This window comes from Aedes aegypti, chromosome 3 (assembly GCF_002204515.2).
Source record: "Aedes aegypti strain LVP_AGWG chromosome 3, AaegL5.0 Primary Assembly, whole genome shotgun sequence".
Classification (NCBI taxonomy): Eukaryota; Metazoa; Arthropoda; class Insecta; order Diptera; family Culicidae; genus Aedes; species Aedes aegypti.
Genome location: NC_035109.1, coordinates 371624899 through 371649743, shown reverse-complemented (window position 1 = coordinate 371649743; position 24845 = coordinate 371624899). Strand labels below are relative to the sequence as shown.

Below are 24845 nucleotides of genomic sequence, written 5' to 3'. Positions count from 1 at the left end.
TTTCGGCCGCTTCCAGCGCGCCGCTCGATGGTCTTCGTCTCCTGGAACATTTTCACAACGAGGGACAAGGTGGAATGGTGGATTCCAAGCCTTTTGTCGATCCATCTGTGCGACTGACTACCCGAGGAGGAACAAATAACTCCCGAATAACTTATGCATACCATTTTTTGGTATCATACCAAAATTAGGTATTGTTCTGTTGTCAATACCTCAATTTGGTATTATGATGGTATTGAAAAAAAATCTTTCAAACAATTAAACATACTACATTGAGGTATAAATTGACGCTTATATTGAGCTGTTCGGTAATCCAATCCGCATGGTTATTAAATTAATTAACTCATTACACGTGGTAAAGATGGACAAATTATGGGTGAAAATATGAAAAAAATCCACGTGCTCGGCTGGGATTTTTTTCATAATTTCACCCATAATTTGTCCATCTTTACCACGCGTAATGAGTTAATTAACTTCATTGAGGTATTAAAAAGCTTTTGAAGTCTGCTGGAGGTATTGAACTACAATTGAAAAATTTCATTTTTATATGAAAATCCATCAAGTATTATTGAGGTATTACAATACCTGATCTAGTTATCAGTTTGGTGTTCGTAGAATATGCTTGAGGTATTATTTGAAGTATTTTACCTCTTATGCAGAGCTCATCCATACCTCATTCAAGTTGTAAGTATTGGAAATTATCTGGTATGGAATACCTCCATTTGGTATTCAGTAGTTATTTTCTTCTGCTCGGGTAGGATTATCGATTGCGGTGGCGCCCACGATTTGCGGGCGCAGCCTTTCTTGTTTCTAATGCATCTTGAAAACTAATTGACAGATCGCGACGATTTGCACACATAAACAAAACATTCTAAACTATTACCCAAAATTCAATTAATTTTTACCCACGCGATAGAAACTTACACCCAAAACAAAACAAAGTGTCGCATTTTTTCCGAGTCCAATCTTTATGTAAAAAATGGATGGAAATGCTCTAAGGATTTCAACGGAAGTGCTTGAAAATTTATGTTGGAAAGCCTCTAGGTATTTTAACGGAAATCGTAGCGAAAATCCTTCAAAGATTATTGGGGAATGTTTAGTTCGAAAACTAGATAGTAGTAGCTTTATTTTCTCCTCCATTCTCTGCCAGAAGCAAGATTTTTCATCGTTAGATTTCTATTTCAACATCTCCTGCATTTTTCTTCAGAAACCGGCAAAATGTTGATCGTTTCAATATCCGCCCATCCGGATGCCGGCACCGCTTCCGTTGTTTGCAATATTTACCTTTTTCAATTTTCTCCCTACGGATCACTTTATGGATGGCAGTTACCTTTCGGATCGATATTATCGGAAGTTAGGCATGATCCCTATTAAATTTTCATTCATGTCTGCTACCTGCCGAGACGGTTAACAATTTACACAACCCTCATTCTTCCCACAGCTAATGGTTTCGCTTCTGCTGAAGTGAAGTTGATTGAATCGTGAGAGCAGCTGAGAAGATATATATATTTCATCCAAGTCACTTCCAGTGACTTTTGATTTCCACCGGGCGATCCCTAATTGCCCTCAGGAATTTTCACCCGCCCACGAACGAAATCCAGATGCGAATCAAAATCAATTTATCTTTTTTGGGAAACTTTGCGCATTTACCGCCCGTCGCCTGCTTGTGTTGGGGAAAAGTTTTTGCCCTCTCCGCGAAATGGGAATCCCAGTTGGCTGCGGCTGAACGTGACTGTTTTTCTGACGCTTGCTTTGATTGTTTTGCTCGGGGGGAACATTTTGGGACTTTCATTTTTTTATTAGTATTACTCCAAACATTACATCCATTTCTTATGTCTAGACATTCTCTGTTATGAAACAATATCATCCTAGTTTGGTAAAACTAAATTGAGTTTATGTTAATATTTTGTATATTAGCATATTACATTTCATTTGTCGTAGCAGTTCAAATTTTTACAGGTGGGTTGAATTCACCTGCATTTAAAAGCAAAAAAAAAACGTTTTCAATTAACTTAACCTAACTCAACCTAGATATATAACGCATTTATCGTGGCAATAAAAGATTGCAACGATTTTTGTCTAATTTTTCAATAATTATATTCGACATTTGTTCCAATGTTTCAACATTGGATATTCTATGTAACTCATTAGTACTATACCAGGGAGGGAGCTTCAGAATCATTTTCAAAATTTTATTCTAAATCCTCTGCAGAGGTTTCCTCCTGGTATTACAACAGCTAGTCCATATTGGTGCAGCATACAACATGGTTTGAAAATTTCAAGGAGAGGAGTTGAAATTACCTACGACAAAAATGGCATAGGAATACACTACAAATTGGAAAGATTCGAACGATTACCCGACGCAAGAACATTAGTTTGTAAATGAGCTTAGTAATAATTTACCTGATGGGTATGATTATTAAGTAAGCGATCGTTAACTGAAAAATGAGAACTGTTGGAGATTCTGCCTTTGGAATTCCGGCTACGAAAAACGTTGCCATTCATCTGCCTGGTACGAGCTTCAACGATTCATTTGCGCGAAGGGCAATCCCAAAGGTTTGACTTAAGGTTGCCTCCGCAATTTGCGCATACAAATTTTTTTGTAGTTTCCTTCACAGGATAAACGTAATGTATTTTGAGATTAATATTTTCCCTTTTTTTTCTTCCCATGATAGGTGGCCAAACTGCTGCAGAAGGGCGTAACTCCGGACGCAACCAACATGGACGGTCTAACGGCACTGCACCAGTGCTGCATCGACGACAACGCGGAAATGTTGAACCTTCTGCTGGACTACGGGGCCAACGTGAACGCTCAGGATAGCGAAAGGTGGACACCACTACATGCTGCCGCTACCTGCGGACACCTGAATCTGGTCAAGATACTGATAGGGCGGGGTGCAAACCTGCTTTCGGTGAACGCCGACGGTAACATGCCGTACGACATATGCGACGACGAGGAGGCCCTGGACTACATCGAGGCGGAAATGTCCAAACGGGGCGTCACGCAGGAGCTGATCGACGAGACGCGAGCGGCGACCGAGACGCAGATGCTCAAGGATCTGCAGGACACGGCCGCCCAGGGTGGGGATCTGGAAGTACCTGATAGTCAGGGCGCGACGCCGGTAGTCAATATTTCAAGACAACTTTTTGACTAAGGATTAACGTGACATTCTATCATTACAGCTTCACATAGCGTCGGCCAATGGCTACACGAGAGTGGTTGAGTTCCTATTAGAGCAGCATGTATCGACGGACGCAGTGGATCACGACCTGTGGACTCCGGTGCATGCTGCTGCCTGTTGGGGTCACGTAAGTACTTCGCTTCTAACGGTGACAGTGGTTCCCAATCTCTTTCAGGAAACTAAGTTTCAGGGCTGAAAACATTCGGTCTCGATTTCGATTGGATTTTGATTGGATTTCGATTCGATTTCGATTCGATTTCGATTCGATTTCGATTCGATTTCGATTCGATTTCGATTCGATTTCGATTCGATTTCGATTCGATTTCGATTCGATTTCGATTCGATTTCGATTCGATTTCGATTCGATTTCGATTCGATTTCGATTCGATTCGATCGATTTCGATTCGATTTCGATTCGATTTCGATTCGATTTCGATTCGATTCGATTCGATTTCGATTCGATTTCGATTCGATTTCGATTCGATTTCGATTCGATTCGATCGATTTCGATTCGATTTCGATTCGATTTCGATTCGATTTCGATTCGATTTCGATTCGATTTCGATTCGATTTCGATTCGATTTCGATTCGATTTCGATTCGATTTCGATTCGATTTCGATTCGATTTCGATTCGATTTCGATTCGATTTCGATTCGATTTCGATTCGATTTCGATTCGATTTCGATTCGATTTCCGATTCGATTTCGATTCGATTTCGATTCGATTTCGATTCGATTTCGATTCGATTTCGATTCGATTTCGATTCGATTTCGATTCGATTTCGATTCGATTTCGATTCGATTTCGATTCGATTTCGATTCGATTTCGATTCGATTTCGATTCGATTTCGATTCGATTTCGATTCGATTTCGATTCGATTTCGATTCGATTTCGATTCGATTTCGATTCGATTTCGATTCGATTTCGATTCGATTTCGATTCGATTTCGATTCGATTTCGATTCGATTCGTTCGATTTCGATTCGATTTCGATTCGATTTCGATTCGATTTCGATTCGATTTCGATTCGATTTCGATTCGATTTCGATTCGATTTCGATTCGATTTCGATTCGATTTCGATTCGATTTCGATTCGATTCGATTCGATTCGATTTCGATTCGATTTCGATTCGATTTCGATTCGATTTCGATTCGATTTCGATTCGATTTCGATTCGATTTCGATTCGATTTCGATTCGATTTCGATTCGATTTCGATTCGATTTCGATTCGATTTCGATTCGATTTCGATTCGATTTCGATTCGATTTCGATTCGATTTCGATTCGATTTCGATTCGATTTCGATTCGATTTCGATTCGATTTCGATTCGATTTCGATTCGATTTCGATTCGATTTCGATTCGATTCGATTCGATTTCGATTCGATTTCGATTCGATTTCGATTCGATTTCGATTCGATTTCGATTCGATTTCGATTCGATTTCGATTCGATTTCGATTCGATTTCGATTCGATTTCGATTCGATTTCGATTCGATTTCGATTCGATTTCGATTCGATTTCGATTCGATTTCGATTCGATTTCGATTCGATTTCGATTCGATTTCGATTCGATTTCGATTCGATTTCGATTCGATTTCGATTCGATTTCGATTCGATTTCGATTCGATTTCGATTCGATTTCGATTCGATTTCGATTCGATTTCGATTCGATTTCGATTCGATTTCGATTCGATTTCGATTCGATTTCGATTCGATTTCGATTCGATTTCGATTCGATTTCGATTCGATTTCGATTCGATTTCGATTCGATTTCGATTCGATTTCGATTCGATTTCGATTCGATTTCGATTCGATTTCGATTCGATTTCGATTCGATTTCGATTCGATTTCGATTTCGATTCGATTTCGATTCGATTTGCGATTCGAATTTCGTACGATTCGATTCGATTTCGATTTTTCGATTACGATTTCGTCGATTCGATTTCGATTTCGATTTCGATTCCGATTCGATTTCGATCTTCGATTCGATTTCGATTCGATTTCGATTCGATTTTCGATTCGATTTCGAATTCGATTTCGATTCGATTTCGATTTCGATCGATTCGATGGATTTTCGATTTGGATTTCGATTCGATTTTCGATTCGATTTCGAATGGATCGATTTCGATTTTCGATTCGATTTCGGATTGGATTTCGATTCGGATCTTCGATTTCGATTTACGATCCGATTTCCGATTCGATTTCGATTCAATTTCGATTCGATTTCGATTCGATTCGATTCGATTTCGTCGATTTTCGATTTCGATTCCGATTTTCGATCGATTTTCGAATTCGATTTCGATTCGATTTTCGGATTCGATTTTCGATTCGATTTCGATTCGATTGGATTTCGATTCGATTTCGATTCGATTTCGATTCGATTTCGATTCGATTTCGATTCGATTTCGATTCGATTTCGATTCGATTTCGATTCGATTTCGATTCGATTTCGATTCGATTTCGATTCGATTTCGATTCGATTTCGATTCGATTTCGATTCGATTTCGATTCGATTTCGATTCGATTTCGATTCGATTTCGATTCGATTTCGATTCGATTTCGATTCGATTTCGATTCGATTTCGATTCGATTTCGATTCGATTTCGATTCGATTTCGATTCGATTTCGATTCGATTTCGATTCGATTTCGATTCGATTTCGATTCGATTTCGATTCGATTTCGATTCGATTTCGATTCGATTTCGATTCGATTTCGATTCGATTTCGATTCGATTTCGATTCGATTTCGATTCGATTTCGATTCGATTTCGATTCGATTTCGATTCGATTTCGATTCGATTTCGATTCGATTTCGATTCGATTTCGATTCGATTTCGATTCGATTTCGATTCGATTTCGATTCGATTCGATTCGATTCGATTCGATTTCGATTCGATTTCGATTCGATTTCGATTCGATTTCGATTCGATTTCGATTCGATTTCGATTCGATTTCGATTCGATTTCGATTCGATTTCGATTCGATTTCGATTCGATTTCGATTCGATTTCGATTCGATTTCGATTCGATTTCGATTCGATTTCGATTCGATTTCGATTCGATTTCGATTCGATTTCGATTCGATTTCGATTCGATTTCGATTCGATTTCGATTCGATTTCGATTCGATTTCGATTTCGATTCGATTTCGATTCGATTTCGATTCGATTTCGATTCGATTCGATTTCGATTCGATTTCGATTCGATTTCGATTCGATTTCGATTCGATTTCGATTCGATTTCGATTCGATTTCGATTCGATTTCGATTCGATTTCGATTCGATTTCGATTCGATTTCGATTCGATTTCGATTCGATTTCGATTCGATTTCGATTCGATTCGATTTCGATTTCGATTCGATTTCGATTCGATTTCGATTCGATTTCGATTCGATTTCGATTCGATTTCGATTCGATTTCGATTCGATTTCGATTCGATTTTGATTCGATTTCGATTCGATTTCGATAAAAAGCACCAAGCTTACCAAACTTAGTTTTAGACTCGATTTTCTTAAATTTTATTGCAATCTTATGTTTTTCGATTGAATTTTACTTTCAGCTCGAAGTCCTGGAGATGCTAGCGCAAAGTGGCGCTGATTTGAATGCCAAAAACAAAAACGATGAAACACCTTCTGGTGAGTTCCGTCGCCCAAATGGAATGTTAGGGATGTCTGTTTTTGAATTAGTTCTATAATAAATCATTCAATTTAATCATTTTAATGCATTCCTTTATTAGATAAGATGAGTCGTTACTGTTTAAACATATTTCTCTAAAAAATGGACATCCCTAGCTTATAAAAAGTCATACATTTCGTCACCCACCAATGCCACTTTTCTGTTTTTCCATTTTCCTCCCAGACATTTGCGAAGATCCGGAAATTCGCGAGCGGATAGAGCAGCTCAAATCGGAACAGGAGAGCAAACGACTGGCCGAAGCCCAGCGGAAGCGGGTGCGGCGATCCCAAAGCAATAACACCAGGTACGAGGAAGCGATTTATCCCCCTTGTTATCCACCATCGTCCTAACTTATTCTGTTTTCTTTCTTTCTCCTTCCAGAGCCCAATCGGTGCGGCGGACGTCCCTTCGGGACAAGGGTCTCACCACCAAGAAGGACGCCGTCGAGGAAGCCCGGTTCCGGTTGCAGGCACAAGAGGTAAGTGGCAATGGAAGTATTCGACGTTTAGATTTCAAACACGGTTTTGTGCATTCCTCGTTTGAAGTGTTGATAATTAGATTTCGGCGTGGTTGTCTTCGCCACGGTTTAGGGAATTGGATCTGTCGTCGTCATTTTTCTCAGAAATACGGGGATGTGGGTGTCAATTATAACCGAGTTGTAGTCAGAAATAATTCAACGAGGTAATTAAAGGCGCCCAATCTCAGATTGTGCTTCGAACATTTTAGCTTTGAGGGGGTTCAACAATACTTTCATGGAAGCTCGTCGCGCTTCCTTGTTTCTCCTGCGTACATCCAGAAAACGACGAGAAAGTTTTAACTCTTGGATTCGAAAGTCAGTTAACATGCCTCATTCGTAGAAGAGTGGACGCCAAATGAAGATAAGCCTTGCTCAAGGTACGGTTCCCACATTGTCCTCCACTCGAAATGGGAGTTCATTTCTCAGATGGCTTACAAGCGCCGAAGAGCGGAACGTTTGAAGTTTCCAAACATTTTGCTGGGATCTTAACTTATGCGAAAAACTTCTGGGTCAGATGTGCTGTAATAAGCATTCTACATACTACTGCTGGATCGAGAATGGTAACTGCCCAAAGCTTTAATAGAATCGTCAGAAACTGGGGTTTCGGTAGTGTTGGAACGTTTTCAATTAAACTTTGACAATTCTAGGGATTATTTGTTTTTGGTGTTTCGTACAAGTACTCTACATAATTTGTTAATTGTTGAAACAGCAGAAGCATGCATGCTAAATTCAGGACATCTCCTCAATCAATTCTGTAAATTTTAAGGACTAGGTTTTTCATCGGAGCAATACTCCGGAGTATGAATTTCACCGCCTCTTTCTTATATATTAACTAACAGTCACAAAGAAAGGCCTTAACGATCAACGCTCCGTCATCGTAATCATCGTCATCATCGAAACTTCAAAAGCAGTTTTTCTGTTCAAAACTGAAAATTATTCGATGAAAATGTGTTCACTGTGTTTCGGTTGGAGAATAACATACAGTGAACACATTTTTCTGTAAACATTCTTGATTTTGAACGAAAAAACTGCTTCTAAAAATTCCGAAATCAATGACGGATCCTGCCCCCTTAATTTGTAACGTTCAGCCAAAGATGGTTAGAAGGAAAAAGATAACCGACTCCCGTCTTTTTAAGGCGACATGAAAAGCGCCGCTCTAGTGAGTCAAAAGCAAACGAATACGTAACGTTCTCCTAGTGTCCACCAGATGGCTAAGTATTTGTTAATGACATTCACGCTCAATAAAATTTACACAGCTAATACGGGATTGTTCGATATTGTCAATCAACTGTGGATGTAAAAAAAGAAGGAGTAATTTTTTTTAGCATGTGTCAAAACAACAATTTTGCAAAAACAAATTTTGTGTTGGTTCATAAGATCCTGATTTTGTGTAAGTCGTTCTCAATTCTATGTGACTTTTTTAAGCGTGTTTGTTTTGATTTCTTCCTCTTTGTTCGTCGTTTTTTAATTGCACTATGATTTGAATGTGGCCAGGAATAATGTTTACGCGCTTTTCACTCAACAAATGGCAATGGTGTTACTTGAAAAACGTGTCGCCCGTAAAATATATGGCAAAATTAAGAGTCGTTCATCTCTTTCTTTCAATCTAAACCGTCCAAATTTTGTGATGTTCTATAAAAGCTTTCGCAAAAGTTCTAATCTTGCATAAATTTACCAAGAGATTAGCCTGAAATCGAAATGGTTTCTTAAGGAATTCCGTAAAACTTTTACTAAAGTTTTTTCATACCACAATAGATCTGTTAGTTGAAAATTGGCACAGATTTATTCCTGATGTTTGAAAGAATTGCTTTCTGTAGGCTCAAAAAGTTTCCTACAGAAATACATCAGAACTTATTCCAGAAATTCTTTAGAAATTTTGTGTCTGTAAACTTTCCTTAGAAGTTGTCAAGCGACTGCTGCTGTACTCTGACATTAAAAATGTAGGATTCACACGGAAATACCAGGATCTACACTGGAATCTCAGCATCCACACTGAATCAATGATCTAAGGTCAAAACTGAAAACCCAAAATCCACATTAGTATAGCAGGATTCACACTGAATCGAGATACGAGACTCCACACTGTGGTATTCCACACTAGTCCACACTAGAATACATCTTATATAAGTTCTACAAAACTTCTACCAGAAGTTTCTCCTGCAGGCTCCACTAATCTTCTTCCAGAAGTTCAAACAACTTGTTTTCGAAGTTCGTTGTAATTTCTCCCATAAATTGAACCGACCTGCTTTTGGAAGTTTTCTTCGAATTTTTCCAGAAGTTTTCTCCCATAAGTTTTTTTAGAACCTCACTCTTTGAAGATGCTCATTGTTAGCCCATTTGAAGTTTCACGGGTTTTATCTGAACAGTTAGTCGGTTGAATTGTCGAACTTTCCCCAGAGAGCTTCTCTGTGGGGAATTTTGTGCACGTTTCTGGTGAAAATCCTCCAAAATTGTTCAATATATATGAGGATGGTTTTATAAAAAGAATTTTTCGACAATTTTGGAGTGAATTTATGAGAAATTTCAAGAAAAATCACTCAAAAGTTACAGGGGATAGGCAAAATGATTGAGATAGGCAAAATTTTGCCCAAATTCAAATGCTTATAACTTTATGAAAAATGAATGAAATTGGATGCATCTGGAAGCAGTCGACGGCAAATTTGGTCCAGTTTTAGGAACTTCCTTGGCCATGCATATTGGCCACTGGACACCGGAGATGTTCCGGATTTTCTGAGGTCATGTCCAAATGTCATTTTTTCTGTCACTTGTATTTTTGTGCGGTGTAAAGTTAGATAGATGTTTGCAATTTTCCTAGAAACTAGAACTAATAAGAAGTTGAATGCCACCGGACGCATTAAGATTGGTTGGAAATCTTCAGAAATATGACCATTTCCGTAAAACTGGTTCCGGAAAGCATGGTCAGTCATGTTTGTATTTCCAATCATGTAAATATTATCCGGAGCTATATGCAAGTGGACATCAACCTTAAAAATGATGTTTCCTGCAGCGTATTCAGAACCATTAGATGCACAGACCACTCTATAGAAGGTTCCAGGTGCCCTGGGGGAAGTGGTCAATTAGGAACATATATGGAACCATATCAATATGGGCATCAAACTTCATGATTTTCAAAGGTTATGCTTTCCGAAGCATTTCCAGCACCACCGGCTGCCATGACCACTTTATAGTAGATTCCAGGTGCCCCGGAGATGTGGCCAATTCAAAGCATGTCCGAAAACACATCAATATGGGTAAAAACATCAAGATTTTTGAAGGTGATGCTAATAGAAGTATTTACAGCGCAACTTATTTATATGACCACTGTATAGTAGTTTCCATGGGCCCTGGGGGATGAGGTCATGTTTCGAGTTGACCACATCTCTAGGAGCCCCTGGAATATACTATAGAATGATTATTATATCTTGTGGTTCTGAAAATGCTCGCCATTTTCCAAGTCACATGGATCTTACTGTTTATGGAAGAATGTGATTCTAAACAGATGAACGGACATGTTCCGAATTGGCCACATCCCCCGGGGCACCTGGAACCTACTATAAAGTGGTTATGGCAGCCGGTGATGCTGGAAATGCTTCGGAAAGCATAACCTTTGAAAATAATGAAGTTTGATGCCCATATTGATATGGTTCCGGATATGTTCCTAATTGACCACTTCCCCCAGGGCACCTGGAACGTTCTATGGAGTGGTCTGTGCATCTAATGGTTCTGAATACGCTGCAGGAAACATCATTTTTAAGGTTGGTGTCCGCTTGGATATAGCTCCGGATAATATTTACATGATTGGAAATACAAACATGACTGGCCATGCTTTCCGGAACCAGTTTTACGGAAATGGTCATATTTCTGAAGATTTCCAACCAATCTTAATGCGTCCGGTGGCATTCAACTTCTTATTAGTTCTAGTTTCTAGGAAAATTGCAAACATCTATCTAACTTTACACCGCACAAAAATACAAGTGACAGAAAAAATGACATTTGGACATGACCTCAGAAAATCCGGAACATCTCCGGTGTCCAGTGGCCAATATGCATGGCCAAGGAAGTTCCTAAAACTGGACCAAATTTGCCGTCGACTGCTTCCAGATGCATCCAATTTCATCCATTTTTCATAAAGTTATAAGCATTTGAATTTGGGCAAAATTTTGCCTATCTCAATCATTTTGCCTATCCCCTGTACTCACGCTATCACCTTTAAAATTTTCAGAAAAGTATAAAGTGTATTCGGAAGATGTTCGAAGCAATCCCTTAAAACTAAGAAACAAGAATTTTTGAAGGATTTCGGAAAGAATCGTTAATTATTTTCGGTTTGTAACTAGAAATGAAACATATTCTGTGCCTATGAATGAATTGATTAATTTAGCTAGGGTAAGCTTCAGATAAGGTGAATTAAGTTACACCCTTGAAACATGAACTTCGTTCATACAAATTCGAGCCCTTTCAGATTTGACTTCAATTAAGTACATTTTCCATACTGCAATTTAAAGTCTGAAACAAGATAAATACGTGTGGAGTTTCGATTATCAACGGGAAAGGAATCACCCTCCACGCGAGGGTGAACAACAGGCACGAAAGTCCGTCGCCCTGTCGTAGTCCCCGCCGAGACTCGAAAGAACTGGAGTGTTCGCCCGAGATCTTCACACGCAGTTTTGCACACCGTCCATCGTTGCTCTGATCAATCTTGTAAGCTTCCCGGGAAAGCTGTTCTCGTCCATTTCCATAGCTCTATGCGGTCGATACTATCGTATGCCGCCTTGAAATCGATGAACAAATGGTGCGTAGGGACCTGGTACTCACGGCATTTCTGGAGGATTTGCCTGCACGCCTTGCTTCCACTCCTCCGGTAGCTGTTCCGTTTCCCAGATTCTGACTATCAGCCGATGCAGACAAGCGGCCAACCTGTCCGGGCCATCTTGATGAGTTCGGCTCCCTTACCATCCTTGCCAGCGGCTTTGTTGTTCTTGAGCTGTTGAATGGCATCCTTAACTTCCCCCATCGTGGGAGCTGGTTGATTTCCGCTGTCCGCTGTGCTGACGTAGCCATCGCCTTCGCTGTCCTGACCTTCTGTGCCTGTGTTCTCTGCGCCATTCAGGTGTTCATCGTAGTGCTGCTTCCACCTTTCGATCACCTCGCGTCCGTCCGTCAAGATGCTCCCATCCTTACCCGGCACATCTCAGCTCGCGGCACGAAGCCTTTGCGGGATGTGTTGAGCTTCTGATAGAACTTCCGCGTTTCTTGAGAACGGTACAGCAACTCCATCTCTTGGCATTCCACCTCTTCCAGGCGGCGCTTTTTGTCCCGGAATAGGCGGGTTTGCTGTTTCCGCTTCAGTCTGTATCGTTCCACGTTTTGCCGCGTACCAAGCTGCAGCATTGCAGCCCGCGCTGCATTCTTCTCCTCTAAAACCTCCTGGCACTCCTCGTCGAACCATTCGTTTCTTGAGCTCCGTTCCACATATCCGACAACGCTTTCGGTAGCGTCGTTAATGGCTGCTTTGACTATCCTCCAGCAGTCCTCAAGAGGGGCCCTATCGAGCTCGCCCTCATCCGGCAACGCTGCCTCAAGATGCTGTGCGTACGCATTGGCGACATCCGGTTGTTTCAGCCACTCGAGATTGTACCGGGGCGGGCGTCGGTACCGTACATTGTTGATGACGGATAGTTTTGGGCGCAGTTTCACCATCACGAGGTAGTGGCCGGAGTCAATGTTGGCGCCACGATAGGTTCTGACGTCGGTTATGTCGGAGAAGTGCCGTCCATCGATCAAAACGTGGTCGATTTGCGATTCTGTCTGCTGAGGTGATCTCCAGGTGTACCGATACGGGAGGCTGTGCTGGAAATAGGTGCTACGAATGGCCATGTTCTTGGAGGCGGCCATGTTCTATCAGTCGTAGGCCGTTCTCGTTTGTCAGCCGGTGGGCGCTGAACTTTCCAATCGTCGGTCTGAACTCCTCCTCCTGGCCAACCTGAGCGTTCAAATCTCCTATGATGATCTTGACGTCGTGGCTTGGGCAGCGGTCGTACTCGCGTTCGAGCTGCGCGTAAAATGCGTCCTTGTCATCATCAGTGCTTCCGGAGTGTGGGCTATGCACGTTAATTATGCTGAAGTTAAAGAATCGGCCTTTGATTCTTAACTTTCACATTCGTTCATTGATCGGCCACCACCCGATCACGCGCCTTTGCATATCACCCATCACTATGAAAGCTGTTCCCAGCTCGCGTGTGTTGCCGCAGCTCTGGTAGATGGTATGATTACCTCTAAACGTTCGTACCAATGCTCCTGTCCAGCACACCTCCTGCAGCGCTACGATGTCGAAACCGCGGGTCTTCAGTACATCGGAGAGTATGCGAGTACTTCCAATGAAGTTGAGAGATTTGCAGTTCGCTAGTCCATTTTCGTCGCTGTGGTCTTTGCCGATTGTTCCGGTCCGTATACTCTCGTTGACGTTCCTGTGCTGATGTGTTTTCATGGTTGGCTTGCAGGGCCTGACACCAACCCCCTAGATTTCCGGAGGACCAACCCCCCTAAATGTTCGGAGGGCCATAGTGCGCAGTTTAGCTTAGAGTCCTTCTCTGGCACTCGGACGATGATCAGCCGCCCCTGACATGGGGAACAGACGCTGTTGTGAGCCGCTCCTAACGTGGAGTACAGACGCTCCAGGTTTGCAAAAGCAAACCCCCCCCTTCCCTGTCAGCATACGACCAAAGTTCCCACCGGGGGTTGGTTACCCGATCTTCCCCAAGGTTACTCGTACCCCGGCCAGTACCACGAGGAGGTAGGGATAGGAGTTGCTGGGAAAGAGGCTAAGGACCACACAATGAGGTCGAGATCAACGAATTCTTGCTTTTTAGTAGTGGACATTGCCGGGACTTCTCTTCTCCCACAGCAAACAACACGTTAGGCTTCTGATCTGACATTTGCACATAGCAAAACAACAAGATCAATAAAAACTATCTTTTGGCAGCGGACATTGCTGGGGCTCTTCCACCCCACAGCAAACAACACGCTGTAATCTTCTGATCTGACATTTGCACATTGCAAAACAACAAGATCTGCAAATTCTAGCTTTCCGGCAGCGGACATTGCCAGGGATTCCTCCACGGCAAATAACACACTGAAAGCTTCTGATCTGACATTTGCACATTGCAAAACAATAAGATCAATTAGCTTTAGCTTTGCGGCAGCGGACATTGCCTGGGATACTCTTCCCCCACGGCAAACAACACGCTGCAAGGTTCCGATCTGACGTTTGCTCATAGCAATACAATAAGAGCACTCAATCTGCTGCTTTCCTGTTCATTTTTTTAACACGCCACCAAAGCCTTTCCGTTCGTCTTTTCTGTAGAACACTTTTATATCACCATTTTTTTTTTCGTACCAGAAAAACAAAGAAATCTTGGACGAGGAACTGGAATTCTCTCACTCTGCACTATTTTACTTTTTCTATTTCAATTGAGCAACGCTGCAGGGTGATTCCTCCCATTAAATATTATAATAAATGCCAGGTGTATTTCCGCAGAAAACCGGCAGGATCGCCAATGTGGAGTTCCGATTATCAACGGGAAAGGAATCACCCTCCACGCGATGCTCACACAACTTACCCTGCTAAGTATCGGTTCGCAAGTGAGGCAGAGTACGAATGCATCTAGTGTGCAAGTGACAGCAGCGTGCCAACATTGACACTATGACAGTCTAAAACCGATTGCTGTGATCAAACCTTGTGCAACTTCCCAACCCAGTGGATTCTATATCTCACAATTCGTAAAAATGACACATCACAACTTTTTCGTTATTGAATTTTGCATCTTCATAGTAAAAAGTTGTATAGCGTAATTCATTATTAAGCTAAATATTATGTTAAACTTTTTTGTTTGAAATTTTGAGTAGTTGCACTCTTTAACAAACTTGCAGAAAATCTTATTTTGAGCTCATCTTAGTTTGAGCTTAGTCAATAGATTTCTAGATTTTTCGTTCTAAATACCTTTTTTGTTTTCATTTGAACGAAAAGTGATAGAGGAGGTAATGATTTACATTTTGGTTGAACATTTCATGTTTATAATTTCTGTCATTTGAAAGCTAGCAAGCAAATTTTAAAGAAAACTATGATATCTTGAAAAGCTAATGTCTCCCAATCTATACAAACAAAATAAGGAATGGCTGTAGAATCGGCTGGACGGATTTTCACAATCATTTCACTTTTGCATTGTACAAGGGCTGTGAAGAATATTTTTTTGTTGAAATTCTCCGGAAATGATAAATAAAAGAGTAATACAAATTTTACGTTTTGTACGGAAATTTTCGCAACGCCTACTTCACAACTCACAAAGATGCTTAGGATTGCAGAGCGGGAGGCTATGATGAATTGAAAGACCTATTTGTGTATATATTTACTATACGTTTTGTGCGCTTTTTTAACATCGCATCATGGGAAAAAAAAATATGAAAACCACAATCAATAACAATTATCTAAAAAATCACAAGATTTCATAGATCTCTATAAAAAAAAATATAAATATATTTGTCTCGAAAAATACGCTTCAATGTACCAACAGAAAAGTGCAATTAAATAGTTTCGACTATGCTTTGATTGATCAACTTTATGGTATCGTAAAATGGTCAAAATGGATATAGCACTTTACGCCACTTAAATATAAGTATAAAAAAACTTATTTGTTCGTACTTCGTTTTCTCTGGGTAGAAAAGCACTGTCACAATCATCAAGTGAATTAAAGTGAAGATGAATGGAAGCCAAAGCTTAAATTTTCAAGAGCACAAATCTGGAGAACCAAACATCCGTTCAGGGTAAAAACTTAATAGATCGTCACCAGTTGATGGTGACCAATCGATAAGATTTTAGCTTAAACGGGTGTTTGGTTCTTTAGATTTGTGCTCTTGAAAATTTTAAATTTTTCTTCGATTTATCTTCACCTTACTTTACTGACAGTATGTTTGTACTCATTCACAATTTTTCACAATGGATCACATCAACTATATGACGATAAAAAAGTAAACGCCAGACGCACATTATTGCCCCTTCTAAAAGTTTACTAGCTCCTGCAAGTACACTTAACGCTACCGTAATTTCGGGTGAAATTGATCATTTTTCACGTTTTTTCTAGTCTGTTTTCTATAATGCTAACAAAGCAAAACAACTAAATGCAGGAAAACAAGTACGAAGGTGAGCCTCATCGACTCATGTACCGAAATTTTCTAACAAACGTCATTTTAACACTAAAAAAATATATCTAAAATAAAAAATCAGGGGATCTCATTTCGGGGTGAAATTGATCACTTGTCAATGCCATTATTGTTAGTTTTCAAAACAACTCTACATGATAAATTTGAGCTCCCTGAATCCGAATATGCTTGTCAAATTCTTAACAATGCAATATTTATATATATAACGAATAGTTAAATTTCAAGAATTACGCAGAAAACGCCTAAATGTATGCAATTTCCTAAGGAATTCAATGATATCTAACAGAAATTCAATTATTTCAACCATTTGAGCTAATTGGTACGAGTTTTGGTAATGAAATCTGGTTTGGGTATATATCTCAAGCATCCTCACAAACTTTCAGGTTTATACCATGTTCAAATCCTTGCTTAGAAATAGAAGTTCATAGGTGTTTGTCAATACTTCACCGTGCATGATTTTGAAATTTTACATTATTTTCATAGTAATAAACATTCTCTAACGCAAAAAACTTCACAACACACAATTCGACAACAGTTACGACAAACAATGTTCACTTACTGCAGCTTACATTGATATTTGTGCTCCATTACGAATAAATAAAATCGTGTGATACGATGATCAATTTCACCCTTCTGATCAATTACACCCGATTTTACGGTACCATAGATTTATGGATACCTTTCTTCGATTACTTCGATGAGCGTTCTCAAGTGCGCCATTAAAAAAAGTTACCGTCGCCACAGAGAGGAAGTGTAAAAAATGCTCTTAAATCCGATTTGAATGACTATGAAACTTGCCGACGCCCTCACTACCCGTAAAGGCATAATTGTCTCATATGGATAAAGTAGGCATTGGGAAAATAGCGCTCAAAGTTTGAAGTTTGTGTTCGCACACAAATGATTATAATTTTCTAGTACATTTCGGCATGATACGTTTATTTGGCACTACAGCATAGATAACTTATTTTGCATCTATTGATCAACAAAAATATAAATATAAACATGATTTACGTTTTGCCATTGCTCTTTGGGTTGAAAGCTCATACATATAGAAGCTGTTATGCATTTACTTTTCAATATTTTTCCACAACTTTTTCAAACCAAGTTAAGAATATATATTGAAACATCAAGTCGCAATCAAAAAAATGTTTGAGTTCGAAAATCCATATGGGATAGTTATGCTTTTATGGGCAGTTCATGACGCTCTCGATTGTTACTTTAATTCTATATGGATCGATCATTTTTTCACAAGTTCCTCTGTCAATATGCGTACATTTGATGAATAATCCGTATTGTATTGTACTCATTGGAAGCGTTCCCAATAAATAGAAACAACCGGCAACTATGATTGATTTCTGTATACAACAATGCTCTTTATTCGTTCCGTTGCTATTGGAAGCCAAGTAGAAATGTAAATATAGGTATACTCTGAATAATGGGTTCAATCATCACCATTGACAGGTACACAGAAAAATATAACACACGCGTTGTGTAATCCAATCTCTCTGGATTCTTGATTTGACACGTGCACAGCTTCAGTAGTGCGAACTATGATTGTTATCTTGATGATAGATAACACATGTTTCCTCTAATTCTATCCTTGGTATGGAAGTGAAGTATGAAAAAGAATTATCAGCAACCTGTCAAAATAAATTTGGTTGATGGTCAATCCAAAATTTGTTCTCGGTAATGGAAATTGTGGTGTATTCAATGCGAACTCTACATGTGAGAAAATTGAATAAGGCTAGCGTGAAAGAGTTTACAAATCCTTGAATGTTATTTCATAACTTCTTTTATACTGCCGACACTAACTTAACCTTCTTAATGCTTTAAGAAAAAGTTACACATTATGGCTCAATTTCGCCTCTAGTAATACTTGAAGAAAGCTTTGGTCAAATACCCTAAATAGTTTCTGGTGAACATCGTGTGAAAAATCGTGAAAAATGCTTATTTGTAGTAATTTATAGTAAAAGCACCGGTTTCGGCCAGTCTAAAAGAAAATGTCAATAAAAAGATATATGGGAAGCCGTATTTATACTAAAAATATGCCAAATGCAAGCTTTCAATCCATATTATGTGTGTAAATATCGAAACTGTGCTAAAACCATGGTTTCACTTCGAAAATATCGTTGGTCAATATAGGCCACCAGAACCAGTTTTGGTTCGAACCAGAACCAGTTCCTAAATTCGCCAATCACATTGATTTCTTATGAGAGAGGCCAAATTTGGAGTATCTTGGCCAAATTAGGTGTATGAGAGTTGTTTTTCTTATGTTCTGAATCAATTTGGACGAGTAAATGAATGTAGCTCTACCATGCGAATGGTAGAATTCAATTCTCTACTGAACACAAAAAGTTTCATGCTGATTGACTATTTAAAACTGTGTATAATCCACTATGGCCACATCTGGCGTATTGCCAAATCCCTGCACAGGGTTCATAAAGGAATTCCATCAGCGCATTCACCACGATTTCCACCAGGAATTCCTTCAGTAATTCTAGCAAAGATTCCTGGAGAAGGTCTATTCTCTAGGAATTTTCACCAGAGTTCCCTCCAGGATTTGTACCAAAGATTGATCCAGAGATTTCTCTAAGATTCCACCAGCAATAATTACCAAGGATTGCATGATGTATTCCAACAAAGATTCCACATGAAATTTCACCAGGATTTATCCTGGAATTCAACCAAGAATTCTTTCTCAATTCCACATAGATTCCTTTAGATATTCCTTCACAATAATTCCTGGAATCACACCTAAGTTTCCTCCAGGAACCTTACCAGTGACTCCTCCACGAATTCCACTATTGCTTTAAGTATCTCAATAGCTGATGAACTCCAGAAATTTCACAAAAGGTTCCTCGAGGAATACACCTTGGGATTTCTCCTGGAAACCTACCAAGGATTTTCACATGAATTCCATTAAAGAGTTCTCCACGAATTCCAGCAGGTATTCTTACAGATATTCCATCAGGGATTACTTTAGATTTTTGACCAGAGATTAATCCAGTAATTCCACTAGAGTTTTCTCCAGGAATTCCATCTGGGATTCCTCCACGAATTTTATCTGTGATTCTTTCATAAATCCCACCTAGAATTTCTAAAGAAATTCCACTAGGGATTTCTTTAGGTCTTCAATACGAGATTATCATCAAGAATTCCATTAGAGTTTCCTCCAAGAATTCTTCCAGTGGTCTTTCCACGAATTCCACCAGGGATTCTTGCACAAATTTAAGCATAGATTTATCCAGGAATTCCACTAGTGATTTCTTTAGGGGTTCTACCAGAGACTCCACTAGAGCTTCCTCCAGAAATAACACTAGAGGTTTTTCCAGGAATTCCTCCTGGAATTTCTCCACGAATTCCATCGGGGTTTCTTCCAGAAATTTCATATGATATTTTTCCAGGAATTTCACTATGGATTCCTAGTGGATTTTCACCAGAGATTCCTTCCGGGAATGCCACTTGAGTTTCCTCCAGGAATTCCACCAGGGATTTTTCCACGAATTTCACCAAGGATTCTTCCAGAGATTTCTTTCGGTATTCTGCCAGAGTTTACTTTAGAAATTTCACCAGGAATTTCTTTACGTATTCCATCCAAAAATTCCACTAGAGTTTCCCCAAGGAATGCGATCAGGGATTCCTCCAAGACTTTCATCAGGGATGCTTACAGAGTATCCTCCAGGATTTGCAACAAGGATTTTTTAGGATATTGGTGTAATAATTGGAATTCCATTAAAGTTTTCTTCTGGAATTCCAACAGGAGTTCTTTCACGTATTCCTCTAGGGATTCTCCCAGAAATTTTACTAGGAGTTTCTTTATGTGTTCTGCCATACGTTTCTCCAGAAATTTCACCACGGATTTCTTCAGGTATTTCTCTAAACATTCCTCCAGGAATCCCATTACAATTTTCCCAAAGAATTCCCTACAGAAATTTCATTATAGTTTCTTCCAGGGATTCCTCCAAGGAAACCATCAGGAATTCTTTCATAAATGCATCCAGGAATTTTATGAGGGTTTCTTCAAGTTTGTAATCAGAGATTACTCCAGGAATTCAACTAGAGTTCTCTTGAAGAATTTCCCTAGGAAGTGGAAATTTCTAAAAAAATCCTAGTTAAATTCGTTGAATATATATATATATATATATATATATATATATATATATATATATATATATATATATATATATATATATATATATATATATATATATATATATTGAATATATATATATATATTCCACTAGAGTGTTTTCCAGAAATTACACCAGTGAGTTCTCCAGGAATTCCACCAAGGATTCCTTCCCGAATTCCATCAGGAATTCTTTCAGAAATTATACCTGAGATTACTCCCAAAAATCCTCCAGGGTTTTCTTTATATATTCCATCAGAGATTACTCCTGGAATTCCACTATAGTTTCTTCCAGGAATCTTACCAGTGATTTTTCCACAATTTCCACTAGGGATTTCTTCAAGTATTCATCAGGGACTACTACAGAAATTTCACAAAGGGTTCCTCCAGGAATACCACCTGGGATTTCTCCTGGAATTCCACCAGAGAGTTCTCCACGAATTCCATCAGGTATTCTTCCAGATATTTGTTTAGGTTTTTCACAACAGAATAATTCAAGAATTCCACTAGAGTTTTCTCCAGGAATTCCACATGGGATTCCTCCACGAATTGTATCTGGGATTCTTCCTGAAATATTACCAGGGATTCATTTAGGTCTTCAACAGAAGATTTCTCCAGGAATTCCACTAGAGTTTCCTCCAAGAATTACTCCAGTGGTTTTTCCACGAATTCCATTCTTCCAGAAATTCTACCAGGCATTTTTCTTAGCTATTCCCCCAGAGATTTATGCAGGAGCTTCACTAGGGATGACTTTAGGTGTTATACCAGAGATTCCTCCAGCAATTTCACTAGAGTTTCCTCCAGGAATTCTACCAGGGATTTTTAAACAATATTTTTTTCTTCTAGAGATTTCTTTGGATATTCCGTCAGAGTTTACTCCAGGAATTTCACCAGGGATTTCTTTACGTATTCAATCCAGGTATTCCTCTAGTGTTTTCTCAAGGAATGTCATTAGGGATTCCTTGAAGAATTTCATCAGGGATTCTTACAGAGATTCCTCCAGGATTTCCAACACGTTTTTTTTAGGTTTTCCATTGGAAATTACACCAGGAATTTCATTAAAGTTTTCTCAAGACTCTTAAAGACCCCTGTTGGAATGCCATCAGGGATTACTCCTAGATTTTCATCAGGAGATTCTACCAGAGATTCCTCCAGGATTTCCAACATGAATTTTGTTTGATTTTCCATTGGAAATAGGAATTCCATTAAAGTTTTCTCCAGGAATTCCAACAGGAGTTCTTTCACGTTTTCGTCCAGGGATTCTCCCAGAAATTTCACCAGGAGTTTCTTTAGGTGTTGTGCCAAAAGTTTCTTCAGGTATTTATCTAGACATTCCTCCAGAAATTTCATTACGTTTCCTCAAAGAATTCCCCTAGAAATTCCACTAGAGTTTCCTCCAAGGATTCCTCCAGGGAATCCATCAGGAATTCTTTCATAAATGCATCCAAGAATTCCACTAAGGATTTCTTCAAGTTTGTAACCAGAGATTACTCCAGGAATTTAACTAGAGCTCTCAAGAGTTTTCCTAGAAATTTTCCCACGAATTTAACTAGGGATTTTTTCAGGAATTCCACCAGAGATTTTCTTAGGTATTCCGCTAGATACTACAACAATTCCATTAGAGTTTTCTTCAGGAATTCCGCCAATGATTCCTCCACGAATTCCACCATGATCTAGAAGTTCCACCTGGGATTTTTTTTAGATATTCCACCAGCGAGTTCTCCAGTAATTCCATCAGGAATTTCTCCAGGAATTCCACCTCTGATTCCTCCCCTAATTCCATTAGGAATTGTTCCAGAAATTGTACCTGACATTACTCCCGGAAATCCACCAGGGATTTCTTTAGATATTCCATCAGAGATTATTCCTGGAATTCCACTATAGGTTCCTCCAGGAATCTAACCAGTGATTCTTCCAGATATTCCACCAGAGATTTCTTTAGGTTTTTCACCAGAAATTAATCCAAGATTTCCACTAGAGTTTTCTCCAGGAATTCCACATGGGATTCCTCCACGAATTTTATCTGGGATTCTTCCAGAAATTCCAGTATTTTTTTTCGAATTCCACCAGCTAATTTTCCAGACACTTCACCAGGGTTATTTTTAAGTATTATATCAGAGATTACTCCAGGAATCTAACTAAAATTTATTCCGCTAATCTAATCAGAGATTCATTCAGGAATTCCACCTGGGATTTCTTTGGGTATTCCATCGGAAACTTCTCCAGGAATTCCACCAGGGATTTTTTTAGACATTCCATCAGAGATTACTTTAGGAATTCTACTAGAGTTTTCTCCAGGAGTCCCACCAGGGATATTCCTCCAAGAATTCCACCAGGGATTCCTCCTAGAACTCCATCAGTCATTTCTCATTGAATTCCACCAATGTTTTCGCTCCGAATTCCTTCAGGGATTCTTTTGGAAATTTCATTTGGTTTTTCTTTAGGTGTTCCATCAGAGATTACTCCAGTAATTCCACCAGAGATCCCTTCAGAAATTGTATCTAAGATTTCTTCTCCAGAAATTGCAGGAATCCAACTAGGTATTTCATATGGTATTCCATCGAAATTCAACCAGGAATTCCAACAGGATTTTTCTAGGATTCCGCTGCAAATTCCACCAGGGGTTGTTTCATAAATTCCACCTATGATTTTTTTGGGTATTATACCAGAGATTTCTCTAGGTATTCCATTGGGGTTTATTCAGGAATTTCATCAGGGATTCCTTAAGGATTTCTCTACGAACCTCAACAGAGCTTCTTCCAGAAATTCCGCAAGCAATTGCATGAGGTATTCCATCAGAGATTCCACTAGCAGTTCCACCAAGAATTCCTGCAGAAATTGCATTTGGTAAATCTCAAGGCATTCCACCAGAGTTTCGTCTTCTGAATTTCCTTTAAGGATTCCTCCAGAAATTTCATCAGTGATTTCGTTAGGCATTCCATACAAGATTCTACTTGGAGTTCTACCAGAATTCTTGCAGAAATTCCATCAGGGATTCCTTTAGGTGTTCCACCAGAGTTTCCTCAATAAATTCTACCAAAGATTACTTTAGAAATTTTACTACAGTTTATTAGTCTTATTCTGCCCTAACAATGGCTTTTGATTGATTTCTACATAACATTTTCTTGTCCTTCTCTTTAAATGAAAATGAAATGGTGATTGTATGTCACAAAATGGCTTGAGAAAGGGCTATTTAATTTTGAAAATTCCTCCATAGTTATTGTGTATCTAAAAAGCTTTGAATAAGTCTCAGGAAAAGTACGGAAAAGACTGAAAACCTGGAGTGAACGAAACTGTCTTTTTGCACGGGACGTTTCATGACATTTTTCAACAGCCTTCTTGATGCCTGCCAAGACAAAGTTTGCCGGGACCACTAGTTTTGATCTGAGAGAGACTCCCGAAGAGGAAAAATAACAACGTCATATGCAGCCCAGATTCCCCTCTCACGAAACGTCAAATGCAGCCCACCGTTTTTATGGCTGAAAAAGTGAAAAGTATTGTGTTCAAAGTAAACTGTTATTAAAAACTTCAGTCGGTGGAGCAGTTTTTTCCAAAGTTGCTGATAAATCTAAGCAGAAGATTAATTATTTCTAATGTCTGCTACGTTTGCTGGCATGAAATTTCACTCAAACGGCTATTTATGATTCGATGTGATGCACACTCAATTATTTTTTGATGGGAGGTTCATGTGAGGATTTGAACAGCATGCGCATAATTGGTATAAACACAAAGTGGAATAAGAAAAAACACAGCAATCACAGAAAAAGAACACCGTCTTCGCGAGTCTCGTCTCAGGTTTTGATCAATCAAGTTTCAATGTGACAATTTCAAAGCCTACCAAATTCCAAGTGTTTAAAGCCTGTCTCTTTTCTAAAACAATGCAACAAGCATCGCGCAAATTACCACGACGACCTGTGATGGAAGGTCACTGCCAGCAAAGCAAACCAATCAATCGAACGGCCATATCGGTTGATTGAAATCCGAGAACCGCCTGCTGCGTTCCAACTCTAGCTCTGTGGCAGGTGGCGGTTGTGGGTGTGGGCTCAGGTGCGACAAACCATGCGAAGCCGCGTATCGATGTCGGGCTTAGAAGAGAGAGTTCTAGTTCTCTTTGTTTAATTGGAATCGACTAAC

At 39.4% G+C, this 24845-nt stretch overlaps 1 protein-coding gene across 9 annotated transcripts in view; it reads left to right on the top strand.

The window, feature by feature from the left end:
* LOC5571245 (protein phosphatase 1 regulatory subunit 16A) overlaps positions 1-24845 on the top strand; it is a 488636-nt gene that overhangs the window by 382011 nt on the left and 81780 nt on the right. For all 9 annotated transcript variants that reach the window (XM_021851208.1, XM_021851211.1, XM_021851209.1 and 6 more), the window contains 5 exons: positions 2673-3119; positions 3181-3306; positions 6737-6812; positions 7036-7156; positions 7234-7330. In XM_021851208.1, the coding sequence (XP_021706900.1) occupies positions 2673-3119; positions 3181-3306; positions 6737-6812; positions 7036-7156; positions 7234-7330 (867 nt within the window). The remainder of the gene's footprint in view (positions 1-2672; positions 3120-3180; positions 3307-6736; positions 6813-7035; positions 7157-7233; positions 7331-24845) is intronic.